Source organism: Haliaeetus albicilla, chromosome 24 (assembly GCF_947461875.1).
Source record: "Haliaeetus albicilla chromosome 24, bHalAlb1.1, whole genome shotgun sequence".
Taxonomy (NCBI): domain Eukaryota; kingdom Metazoa; phylum Chordata; class Aves; order Accipitriformes; family Accipitridae; genus Haliaeetus; species Haliaeetus albicilla.
In genome coordinates this window covers 18,949,282-18,961,750 of record NC_091506.1, presented here as the reverse complement: position 1 = coordinate 18,961,750, position 12,469 = coordinate 18,949,282, and the positions used below count along the sequence as shown (strand labels likewise).

Below are 12,469 nucleotides of genomic sequence, written 5' to 3'. Positions count from 1 at the left end.
GCCTTGGGTGGCTTGACTTTGTCATGTGTGTTTGTTTTTCAACTCCTCGTCTTAACCTTTCACCTGTGTTTTCTTGCTTTGGGAGGAGAGCTGGAATGATAAGATGCCACGTGGAGCTCTCTGGCCCAGTAGCGCGGGGCTGTTTTAATCTCCAGCAAAGATCTCTCCTTCCAGCTGTGTGCTCAGGTGCGGGAGGTTAATACACTTCACGCCGTTGGGGAAGGCACTGAGATGAGGGTGATAACAGCCCTGCGGAGGGAAGTTAAATGAAGGCTTAGCAGGAGCCGCTCTGCCTCGGAGCAAATATCCCTGGGCACACGCAGCCGCTGCGTGCCGGGCCATAGCTGGGCCCTTCCTTACCGGTTGCGGGGAAAAGCCAGGGACACTATCCCAGGCTCCCTGAGGAGCATCCCCCAGCATTGGCACAGGCATGGGGTGCTTCATTTCTGTGGGGAGGCTTGGGACACAGGGGCGGCGTTGCTGCTGTTACGCAGGGCTGCTTGGTCTCCTTTTGCAGGGTTTTTGCTGTAATCCTGGTTTATAAATCCAACCTTGGCCTTTGGCCTCCCTGTGCCGCTCTGGTCTCTGCTCCGCTGCCTCCCAAGTTAAACCCACTGATCTGACTGAGGCGGGAACAGCCGGGGCATACTTATTGCCACAGGGGGGCTGGGAAGAGAGATTTAGCAAAGCATTGGACCAGTTTCCCTTGGAAAATCGCTGTGCGAAAGTATTGGAGCAATGCAGGAGAGCCCCGGGTGTGATGGGGGAGAAGGGGTGAGGAGGAAGAGGTGGGCAGCACCCTTGGGTGCTTGCTACATCGGGGACAGTCCCCCAGCGTGCTGGCCCCTCAAGCAGTGGGGAGGCTGATAGCAGGGACGGTCCCCTCCGCCGAGAGGGGAGGTTGCGGTCCCTGCCTGCGCCAGCTCCGATGCTCAGTGCGTTTCCTGCCACCTCACTCCCAGCAGCTTCTGGGCATCAGACGAGCTGCCCCCCAAAAGGTGCTGCCGTGGACGAGCACGTGTGGTTGAGCCATGTTCCAGGTGGGGTGGGTGAGCTTTTGTGGGTGATTGGGGCTGAGAAGCGAGGTCCTGGAGCAAAGTGGGGGAAAAACAGCAGCCGTGTCTTTGGAGGTGCCATCCTCTAAGCAGACAGGTCACCCACCTCGTCCCCCCTCTCCTTTCCCGCGTGGCTTTCAGGAGGGAGGGCGTGCACCCGGCTCTGCCACCTTCACCGCCGCCTGCCCATCCCGAGTCCGTGCCGTCCCGCAGGCTCCTTAATCCCCGGTGAGCCAGTGGGCTGAGCAGGGAGCTCGTGATGGATCTGCCCGGGTGAGCAGCAAGGCGGAGAGGAGCACCATGCGGAATACGAAAGATTCCCTTGCGCCGAGGCATGATAAAGCCCGCGCAGCACCTTCCCCCTCGCAGACCCCGCCATCGGGATTTCCAGACACCAATCCCTTGTAAATCTCCTGCTGGCCTTTTATGACCTGCAGAGTCATTTCAATTCAGTGTTTTCAACCTCTAAATCTCCTGTCCTTAGCCCTCAGTGACTTCTGGGGAAAAAAGTGCGCTCCTTAAATTGCCACAGCCAGGACAGTCCCTGCACCACAGCCTGCTGGAAATCTGCAGGTATTTCACACACGTGCTTTATTTTTGGTAATTCCTCTAATTTTTCTTGCTGTTGGAACCACACAATTGACAGCCTGAGGTCTGAAGCCCCCAGGAGGTTTTGGTGGCTGCTGTGTGCGCGCACAGGACCCCTGCCCGGCTCCCCGGTGCGCTGCCTGCATCCCGGGCATCTCGCAGTCTCTGCACGCAGCGCACCTTAAGATGGACTGATTGATCTGTAACACTTGAAAAATAATGGTTTAGTCATTATTAAGGATTAGAAATAATCCTTGAGCTGTATTGATCACGGTAACATTATTCATGATGAACTCATTTGGCATTAATGGGGACATCCTGCAGCAGTGCGTGGCTCCAAGCAGACCCATCACCTTCCCCATGGAGACATGGCCGGGGGGGGGGTGTTGGAGCAGCAGCACCTTCCCAGCCCTAACACACCACTCCAGGTCCTGCTTGTGAGCAAGGCTGTCCCAGGTAGTCCCCTTGGGGACTCTGTCCTTGTTGCCACGGTTTTGGAGGGTCCCAAAGCCAGCGATCACCCATCCCTTTCATGCCAGCAGCCCATCTCTGGGCAGGGGCTGGCTGGGGCTCCCCTCTAGCACCAGCCGGGGATGGCACAGGACGGGACTGCTCCTACGGGAGCCCCCCAACGTGGCATCGCTCCAGCCATGTCCCCCCGCAGGGATGGAGGCGGGCAGAGGATCCCCTGTTGCAGAGGAGGGAGGGATGGCTGGCTGCCCGCTTAGTCCCTCTCTCCTCCCAGTCCCTGTCTTGGTCACGGGACTGGAATGTCTTTAGCGAGGAAAACACTGCAGAAGCAACAGCTGGGAGGCTCTGGGGGCACTTCTCCAGGGGTGGGTGTCTGACAGCGGCCGGGAGCTGGCACGGCACCCTGCTGTGGCTGTGCCATCCTGCCGCGGGCTCCCCCATCCCTGCAACATGCTATTTATCAAACAAGAACATCTGGATTTATTTTTTTTAAAAAACAAAGTTGTGTCCGGATTGACTTTGACGAATTGACATTTTCCAGAGGAAAAATATCTTCTGTTGAAGTGTTGTTCCTGGGTGTAGCCATCCCTTACTGCACCATTTGCAACTCTCCAGGCACTTTGCACAAGGCGATGAATAGTTAAAGATGTCCATAAATCTTACCCTGGCCCATAATAAACAAACACGCTCTTATCAAGTATAGAAAAAATGCATATTTCATCACCGCTGCCTTAAACACAACTTGGAATAAATGCTCGCCTTTAATCAGCCATCTCGATATATAACCAGAGCACAAAAGCTTCGGGGGATGAGGTGCAGAATTGGGCCACAGCTTTTCTAGGTGGCTCTGGGGAAGCAGGGCTGTGGCTGGGCAGGTGAGCCCTTGCAAAACTGCCCTGAAAATTAACATTACTTGGCTTTTCTGTGCAGCTATGCCTTGTCTCCCATTCTCTTCTCTCCACCACCAGAGCCAGAGGTATTTTGCTTCAATGCTCAGCTGGTAGCTGACCTTCCCCCTTGGATGCTGGCCATTGAAAGCAAGCACTTTGATTTGGAAATCAAGATTAAAAAAGAAAAAAGATTAAACAGGAAAGTTTCCACCAGTGCGTGCCGAGATTATGCAGTGATGGATACGTGTTTTTCCACATCTGATAAGAACAAGCGATGTTCTCTGGCTGGGAAGGGCCAGATCTGTGATGTCTTTCACTGCTCATCACATTACTTTTGAGTACCTGTGCTTTGCCATGCTCCCAGTAATACAGCACCCACCATCGTGGCCCTGCTCCCACAGCGCTGCCGGGGCTGGGTGCTGCTGCTCTCCTGCAGGCAGCGGAGGCACGTGAAGGAGACACCACGAAGCCTCGGGACTTTCTTTCCCCTGAGCATCCACTTAGAAGGACTGAGGCATTTTGCATCCCTGTGTGCTGACGGGAGCGCTGGAGGAACTGGTGACAGCAGGGATGGCGGCTGCGGCACGTGTGGCTGTGCCCAGGACTCCTGTCCACCTCTCTGGAGATCGTTGTCTCGTGTGTGTGTGCTCTCCTAGCCAGGCATTCTCTAGGCCCTGGGGAAATAAATTCCCAGGGATGTAGCTGGACTTCACAGCCACCCCCATGGGCTCCTACTGGCATGCCGGACCCCCAATGAGCAAAGGAGTGCTGTTTCTTTCTGGGATTTGTGGTTCACAATGTGAAAGTCGGGTGTGCAGTAGTGCTGGGAATCTTTTGTGCATCTCTGCAGTGCTGCCCAGGCAGTGATTTGGGGTGGTTGGTTGGCCCAGGATGTCACCCCGCTGCCAGTGCTCCTTCCTCCTCCTCCCAGCTGATTCGGGGGGCTGGAGGCAGCCGGGGCTCCCCTCCCTCCCCGTGCTCTGCCTGCCGGCATCACTTGCACGGAGCAGAGCGTGTCCCGTTCTGCTGAGAGGTGCAGGGAAACGCAGAGCAGGCGATGCAGCAGCACCTGCCGTAAGGCACATCTTTGCTTGATGCGTCTCCCACTAACTCACTAGGGAGCCTTCCTGAGCTGCAACAGCCTCACAAGCCTCGTGGCCAATTAACCCCATACAGATTAGCCACCCAGCCCCAGGAGCTGAGACCTCCGCGGTGTGTATTTCCCGGGAGCCTTGTAAAGCTGACAGCTGGTGGGGAGCGGGCTGTGCGGGGTGCTGTGAGGCTGCGGGGATAAATCCCGCACCCCTGCGAGCAGTGAGGGTGCCCAGCACCCAGGGGTGCGGGTGGCCCTCGGCTCTGCGGGCTGGCTCAGGACACTGTGCTACCTCCAGCTGGGCTTTGGTGCTAATGGGGTCGTACAAGCCTGGCAGGCAGCTCCCCAAGCAGCTGCCTGCACCCCTGGGGGCCTGGGGCTGGTCGAGGGATGGAGGGAAGGTCTGTGTCGCTTGTTTTGCTCTTTGTTTTATTTGGGTAGCGATGCAGAGTGGATCTTGTTGGAAAGCCTGGAGCTCTTGCCCTGTCTGTCCCCGTTGGCTCCATCAAAGGCCAGATTGCAGCTTTTTTTCCCAGCACTGTCAGTACCCCAGGGGCTGCCTGGTCTCCAGCCCTGCCGTGCTGTACCCTCCGTGCTGGTGAGGCCTCTCACGGCGGAGCCCGAGCCCAGTGAGGCTGCCCCGGTGCTGAGCATCGCCCCATCCCGCTCCTGGCGAGCCCCGGTTCCTCTGGCTACCCCAGGGCGGGCAGCAGCCTGCCCGTACTGCCTGCTGCCTCTGGAGCCATCAGGATGGAGATGCTTTTGTCTCCTTGGAAGCCTCACGCACTTTAGCGGGAGAAGGGTGTGCTTGCCCTGGCTTTGGGTGAGACCTGGCCAGGAGCTCAGCCCCAGAGCCTCCCGCTGCAGGCAGCGATTGCAGGCAGAGCTGCTGCGTCTCGTAGCTGGTTCCTCTCCTGCTCGCCAGCTCCCTGGGAGCACTGGTGCGTTGCAGATGGGCTCAGTGCCGCTGAGCCGATGACCCTGGGCGTGCGATGGGGTGAAGGAGAGTACGGGCACGTGAAGGGGTTAATCTGGGTGGGCAGAGCTGCGCATCTCTGGGCCCCGGTGCTGGGGCATTTCAAGGGGGTTTTCGAAGCATTTTTGAAGAGTCTGCCCTGCCCTGCAGAGAGCTGGGGGGCAATCGGTGCAGGGACCCGGGTTCAGCCCTTGCCCTGCACTACAAATGAGGGCCTGCCCGGCTCCAGCGGTAACACCAACAACCGCCAAGCTGCGACGGCTCAGCTCTGGTTGTGTTCAAGTGGCAGGAATTCCTCTGGAGACACTGGCTTGCTCTGGGAAAGGTGGGAGCAAACAGAAACACCGGCTTCTCGTGCCTGGGATGTCCTTCTCCAGGCATTGCTGCCTGCAATCCCTCCTCCTGCCCCCCTGCCTGCGTGGCGGAGGGGCGGCAGGGTCCGGGGGGATCCCCCGAACAGAGGGAGGGCAGGTGCTGCCACGGTCCCGGGTTGACATGGGCAATGCCCGGCTCCTCTTGCTTTCCCCGTTTTTTCTCATTTCTCCCCTCCCGCTTGTTTTGCAGAGACTTGCCAACGCAGCGGAGAAGTTCCAGAAGGCTCACCACTGGCAGGACAACATCCGGGTAAGGCTCCGCGGAGGCACCGGCCTCAGGGATGACTCCTGGACCAGGAATGGGCTCCTTGTCCCATCCCTGCTCCCATCCCTCGGCTCTTCCTCCCCTCCTCGCCCTCCCTCCCTCGCGAGTTACCGCTGGCCGTGCGGTGCTGCTCAGCACGCAGGCGGCCCCGGCACCGCCACCTGCCAGCACTAACGAGAGCAAATGAAGCGATTTTGAGCTCGTTTCCAGCCTTGCCTCGGCCTGCACACGCGTAGCGAGAAGGCAGGAGGTGAAGATTGAGCTGGTGGCTCAGCGCTGAGGGTTTGGGGGCCGGGGAGACTCTTACCCCCCCCCGCCATCTCTGGCAGCTGGCGGGTTTGGTGCCGAGCGGGGTCTCGCGTGGGGTGACGGCAGCGGTGGCTCATCCGTGGCAACTGCCAGCGGTTGCGGTGGGGGCTGTTTTCTGGGGGAGGGAGCAGTCTGGGTTGGGAGAGGGAAGATGTGGGTTTAATGATTGCATTTGACTTTGTAATTCTGGCAGTGATAGCGCTCAGCGGGAACCTGAAGGATTCTGTCTGGAAATGCTCTCAAATTATAACAATAATATAAAAGGAAGGAAAGATTGTTTTCCTTCCAGTGCAAACGGAGTCTACAATAAAAAATACTCCTGGGCCTCCCAGCCCCTTCCTCCAGGTTGGGCCAGATCCTGCCCGGCCCTGGGGAACCCCATGTAGTCGCCAAAGGGACAGCCTGGGGACATCCCCGCTGCCAGGCCTTGCTAGTGTGTTTTGGGGGGTATTTCTCTGTCTGCAACCGTGATCTGCTCAGGGAGGAGAGGAGACGAGGACCTGGAGCCACATCCTGCTCATGCAGACCCTCCTGCCGTTGGCGATGGTCACCAGGGTTTGATGTGGAGAGGAAGAGGTGGCGGGAGCGGAAGAGAAGGCAAGGTGTCGACCTGCTTGGCTTGGCTTTCGTTTGCCACGTGGCCAGCGTGAGGTGGACCCTCGTGGCTGGTTCTTGTCCCCCCAGGAGCTGTGTCCTGTAGGTACCCGGCGAGGCTGAGCTCGCAGGGGTCTTCCCATCATTAGCAGAAGCAGCCTCAGTAAGGAGAGGTGAGGTGTCCCCGCTGGCCCTCCCATCCAGCGGACAGTTGTCATTGACACCAGCAGTCACCGAGACCTTTCTGCATGAGAGCGCTGCTGAATTACTGTCACCTTTCCGGAAGGCCAGTGGCGGGGAGGTTGAGAGGATAACAAGGTTTGGTGTGGGCGCTGTCTTATGCCAACACCGGTGCCTTGCCAGCACCTTGGCTGCGGGCTCAGGGCTCCCAGGGGAGGCTGGGAGTAGCACCAGGGAAGCCGCGGGCATCTCCCACAGGCTCTCATCTCCATCCCTAGTGCTGGCCTGATCTTGTGTGTCCTCCGGGTTCAGGAGCCCCAGAGCAGCTCATCCCCGAGCAGCACGCAAAGCTTGGCCTTGGGTACCCCAGGGGCATTGTGGTGGCCCCATGCACCCCACACTGGGCTGGCACCCAGGAGTGGATGCCCTGTGGCCAGGGCACGGGCAGAGCTGGAGCAAGATCCCTGCGTTTTGCAGCAGTCTTCAGTGCTTCTGCTCATCCCCTGGGCCACAGACACAGGACCTCTCTGCAGCCCCAAAGAGCTCCCTCTCCATCCAGACCCGGCTGCCTTCCGTGGCGAGGGAGATAACAGCCGGGATACAAAACACACCGGGAAAGGCTGTAGCGCTGGGGAGCTCTTGGCTCATTTTGCCATTCGTGGCACAAACCTTCCAGAAATCCACTTTCATAGAAAAAATATTTTTAATAGCACTGTTTGCAACCACTTAATCAAGGTAATTAGGAGCGAGTCACCCAGAAACAATGTGCAGCGATGCGTCACCACGGAGCTCGCCACAGCTTTATCAGGACAGCCCAGACCCGGCTGGGACACTTGATGGACTGGCCCAGCTCTGCGCACAGCACCCAGGGTGCTGGGCGTTTGTTCCCCCCGAGCAGGCAGCCCTGCCTGCATCGGCCCTGGTTCCCGGGCAGAGCAGAGGGACGGAGGGGCTGTGTAAATGGCCCTCGCTGCTGGGGTTGAACCTCCTTTTGCCATCCTTCACCCGTAAAATGGCAGGGCACGGTCAGACCTGCGTGCAGCACTGGCGCTGCCGCTGCCCCCGGCTTGTCGCTGGTGCTGGCATGGGCAGCGGGCAGGGAAGGCGGCAGCACAGCATCCTCAGCTCCTCCTCTCCTCCCTTCCCACCGAGCAGCTTGTTCCTTCTGGCCGCAGCAATCCCCTCCTCTCCCAGCGTGTCGCGTCCTAACCTTGCGCCGGAGTCGATGACAGATTGCGGCGAGCGCGGTTATTTTTGTGTTTCCATCTGAAGGCGCGCCGGCAGATGCTGAGTGTTTGCGCTGCATTAGTGCTAATGGCAGCCCCATTAAACTTCGCTGCAGATGGGTTGCTATAGAAGTCCGGGGGAAAATGAAGCAGGAGCAGGAGCCCGAGCGGCTGGGATGCTGCTGCCAGCAATCACTCATGACCCATCTCTACAGGGAGTTTCTTTTTTCTCGCTTCTTTTTGGTGTTCCCAGCCATACACTGGCCATTCTGGCCTTTCTGAAGGGGTTGAGTTCAGCTTCCCACCTCAGGGGGCTTTGCAAAGCATCTCCCTGTTCCCAAAACACCCCTCCACCCCCACGCTGTCCTGCCCTGTCCCTGCTCCTCATCCTCACCCACCCTCAGGCCTCCTGTGTCTCCCGGCCGTGCCAAGCCGGGGCCATGTCCCTGCACGTCCCCAGAGCTCCCCTGGACACCGGAGCACTCTCCTTGGCCAAAATCAGTCTTGTCCCCAAGGTCACCCATGCAGCGGCAACCCAGGCCACCCCTCACATTGTCCCTCCAGCTTGTTTCACCTCGGGGCCGGGTGGCAGCTCGGGGTGACATGGTGGGCAGGGACAAGGGGACAGCGGGGCAGGCTGCAGCGTGGGGCCGTTGTATCACCCCCGGTGATTTGGAGGGGGAAGAGGCCGTGCCCTTCCCCGCCTGCACAGCGAGGGTCTCTCGGGGATGCACGTTCGCCCGCCGGCAAAGGCTGGCAGAGCCCCGGAAAAGTGAGCGCTGGGTCCGGTTGCCACGGGGCAGGCTCCCACCACGGGGCACTGCAACCGCCTGGCACTGGTATGATAAGAGACCCCAAAAAACTCCCGGTTTTCCCAGTGAGAAGCTTCTGGCCTCCGGGCTTGCAGCCAGGGCTCTGCGGGGGGGGTCACCGCGACAGGCTGGCTCCACTCTGTGCAGAGCCGCAGGGGTCTGTCCCTCAAGGGACATCAGGGCTGTCCCCCTGTTCTGGATGTCCCCAGCCCTGTCCCCCAGCCGTGGCAGGGGTGCTGAGCCCCACGTGCAGACCGTCCCCAGCAGCAGATGGAGGTGCCAGGGCTGCAGCCCACACTGCCATGCTGTTTACCAGGTTTCCGTCCTCTGTTTGCCGCGCTGCCCAGGCGAGGGACCTGCAGAATATATCTATAAAAATGCCGGAAGGTCACGCTGAGTTTTTTGCTGCCATCCTTTGTATCCATCCTCGCTGACAAGCTGCCCTGCTGCCCGTCAGGCATCCCAGCCAGCTCTGTGTTCTCCCACCTCCTCTCCACCCACGTGCTCTGCTTTCCTCCAGGGTTTTCCAGTACCATGGGTTCTTTTCCAGGCCCTCAGCCCCATCCCAGCACCATCAGCAGGGGCTCGGGTGTCCCGCACCCCCACGGCGCACGGGAGCAGAGGCTGTGCTGACCTGGGGGACGCCGTCAAAGGCACAGGCCTGTGCCGCCAGCCGTGAAATGCGTCCCAGGGCATCGTCATCACTGCGTGTCAGTCTGCTGGGGCTGCCGGAGCTATTTGTCCCTCTAAGGGACACTCCGAAGCTGCAGAGAGCCATCCCCTCATGTATGTGTGCTTGGCAGGATTATATAAATTGCCTTTAAAAGTTGACTTCTTTATAAGCCATTTTCTGCTTCATAAAATGTTTATTACTGTTGTTTTTCTCCCAGTTCTTCTTCCTCACTGCATTTTCCATTGCTACACTGGGAAGCTCTCCTCTTGCTCCGCCTGCTGCCCCCCTGCCTCCCACCTTTCAGGAGAGGAAAGGGGCATTTGAAGGGTCAGAGCCCAGCAGGCCCTTTCTCCTTGGGGAAAAAAAAATAGCTATACATTGAGCTGCAGATGTAAGAGCTGCTAGGGACAGGGTTTAACTGCTGGGCGCAGCAGGGGTGGTTCTGGGGTGCGGTGGTGTGCGCGGAGGTGGCAGAGGGAGAACGGGTGCCGGGCAGCCCCACGCCGCTGCCTCCATCCATAACCCCCATCTGCAAGCACGCAAGCAAATAACAAAGCCCAGATAATTTCAAGCTCCATTAGAAACAAAACTCCAGGGAAAACGGGATCACTGTTTGCCAAATGGGGAAGGACAGGAGGAATAACAGAGATGGTGCTGCCGGCCACCCAAGAAAGGCGAGGGATAAAGCAGGGGAACGTGGCGGTGCAGGTGGATGCCCCTCCGTGGCCGTACAGCCCTGGATGCAGCATCCCTCCGGGCATGGGGGCCTGCTGACCGGCTGCTCCGTCCGGCACCACCGCGGTGCATCTGGCACGTGTCTGCCGTGGGAGCGGCAGCTGTGCCACGCCGCGCGTGGGCGCTGGCAGCTGTTCCTGTGGGTTTGCCACGGCAACGCAGGCAGGGCTTTGTGTTCAAAGCGGTGTTAGAAGGGCGAACGTCAGCTCCTTATCCCCGTTTCGTTTTTCTCCTTCTTTAATTACAGATCCTACTTATCGGCCGAGAACAGAAAGATCGTCGCTGTAACCTTGCACTTGCCCTTGTAGAAGGTTTACCTAAAAAGTTAGAAAATAAAATCAAATACTCTAATTTGCAGTCGTCTTGCCATTTCAAACCCAGTTTTCATTACAGCACAGAAAGTGCATTGAAGCTGTGTTTATAACCCCCTTTTAGATAACAAATCACATTTTCTTTTGGCTGGCGAGTGTGTAGAATTGATATTTTTTTTTTCAGTTTAATGGGTTTGTGTGTTCAGGAATGATCTCCATCAACTGAGAGTCTTTATTGTGTTTGATATAATGTCAGCTTTCATTACGCTCGGAGAATTACTGTGTTAAAGCACCAACCTTGCTGTAGAGCCGTTCTGGCTGAAAAGCAGAACAAGAAAATCATTCACAAAAACCCTGTGTCGGTGCTGTTGCCTCTTAAAAGCCAAGGATGGGGCTTGAGGGGGCTCCTCTCGCCCCCCGCTCTGCAAGATGGCTGGGCCACCCATGGCGGTCCCATGGCTGCGATGGTTCGGCGCGGGGGCTGCCGGCTTTCTTCCCAGTGCTGCTGTCCCGTCCCGTCCCATCCCGTCACTGGCAGGGCAGGGGGTCCCCGGCACCCACCAGCTCTGCACGGGTGCTGGCATCCCCACGGTGCCCGGGTGCAGCGGAGGAGAGAGGCAGCCGCGTCTTGTTTGAGGCAGCCTCGAAGGAGCGGGAGCGGACAGGAGATGCCGTGTAAAGAATAGCTGGTGAGGCGTGATCAGATAAAGCATCTTCTCGGGGAGATGAAAAAACTGTTGACGGGTCACTTAAATATTTCCCCAGCTCTGTCAGAGAGGCAGAGGGAGGAAATTGCTTTTAAAAAAAAAAGATGCCAAGGCAGATTATGATGACTGTTTCCACCTGTCCTGGGTAACGCATACGGTCTCTGCTGCTGGATAGGGTGCGAGGGGACTCGCACGGCGAGGGCTGCAGGAGGGGCATCGTCCCCACCAGACCCATCCTGGGTCCATCCGACAGCCTGTGGTGGCTGGGGCTAACCATGAGTATTTTCCTCTTCCCGGGGACTGGGGAAGGATTCATCATCATGCGTATGGACAAGGATAGCTCTAGCCCAGTGGAAATAAAAGGTTCAGCCCCTACCAGCCGCTGCCAGTGTTTTTCCTGATGCCCAGAGCCAGGTGTGGCTGTGATTGCAGGTAGGAATTTCTCCCAGGAATTCATCTGATCCCTTTGGGAGCCTGTTCCTGTCTGTGGCCCTCACACCACCCCGTGGCAGCTGTTGCAGAAATGCTTTCTTTGCCTTGTTACACAGACAAGAAGACTGCTGTGCTTGTGACAGGGCTGGGAGACCTTGGGGTGAGCACTCACCCAGCTGAGACCTCCAGCCCCAGCCACCAGCTAGGGCAAACTGACCGGCACAGACCCATCCCCATCAGCCAGTCCCATCCCGCTCCTCCCGACACGGGTGGGCTTGGCAGGGGTGATGGTGCGGTGGGAACGCGCTGTGTCCCCCTGCTCACCCCCTGCTGTCACCTGGCCCTAATCCAGACACGAGGCTGCGGGTGCTGCAGGCGCAGTGGGAGTTGCGGGATCTGCATGGCACGCTGCGGGCTATCTCCCATACGAAAGGTGCAACTATAAGCAAAATCTGGTGCTATTTCTGCATGCTTAATGGTTCAGGGATGTGAAGAACTCCCTAAATATTCACTGCCCATTTTAAGTGCTGATGGCAGAGGACAGATGGACTCGTGAGCAGAGCCGCCGGTGCTGTGTGGGCACGCTGGCTCCTGCTTGCTCTCCCCACCCGCTGAATTGCCCACAGGTCTGAGCAGGCACAGATCCCGGTCAGCTGGCTTGTCCCCATCCGCACGCCATGGGCTGGGATGCTGGCTCTGCCACCGGCCCCATCCAGCAGCTGGGAAACGGGCAGGTGTCGGCTTGGGATCCGGCTTGTCTTCCTCACCGCCCTCCGAG

The 12,469-nt window shown here is 58.3% G+C and overlaps 1 protein-coding gene across 2 annotated transcripts in view; it reads left to right on the top strand.

The window, feature by feature from the left end:
- CACNA2D2 (calcium voltage-gated channel auxiliary subunit alpha2delta 2) overlaps positions 1-12,469 on the top strand; it is a 232,997-nt gene that overhangs the window by 182,514 nt on the left and 38,014 nt on the right. For both annotated transcript variants that reach the window (XM_069769564.1, XM_069769563.1), the window contains exon 4: positions 5,638-5,697. In XM_069769564.1, coding sequence (XP_069625665.1) covers positions 5,638-5,697 — 60 coding nt within the window. The remainder of the gene's footprint in view (positions 1-5,637; positions 5,698-12,469) is intronic.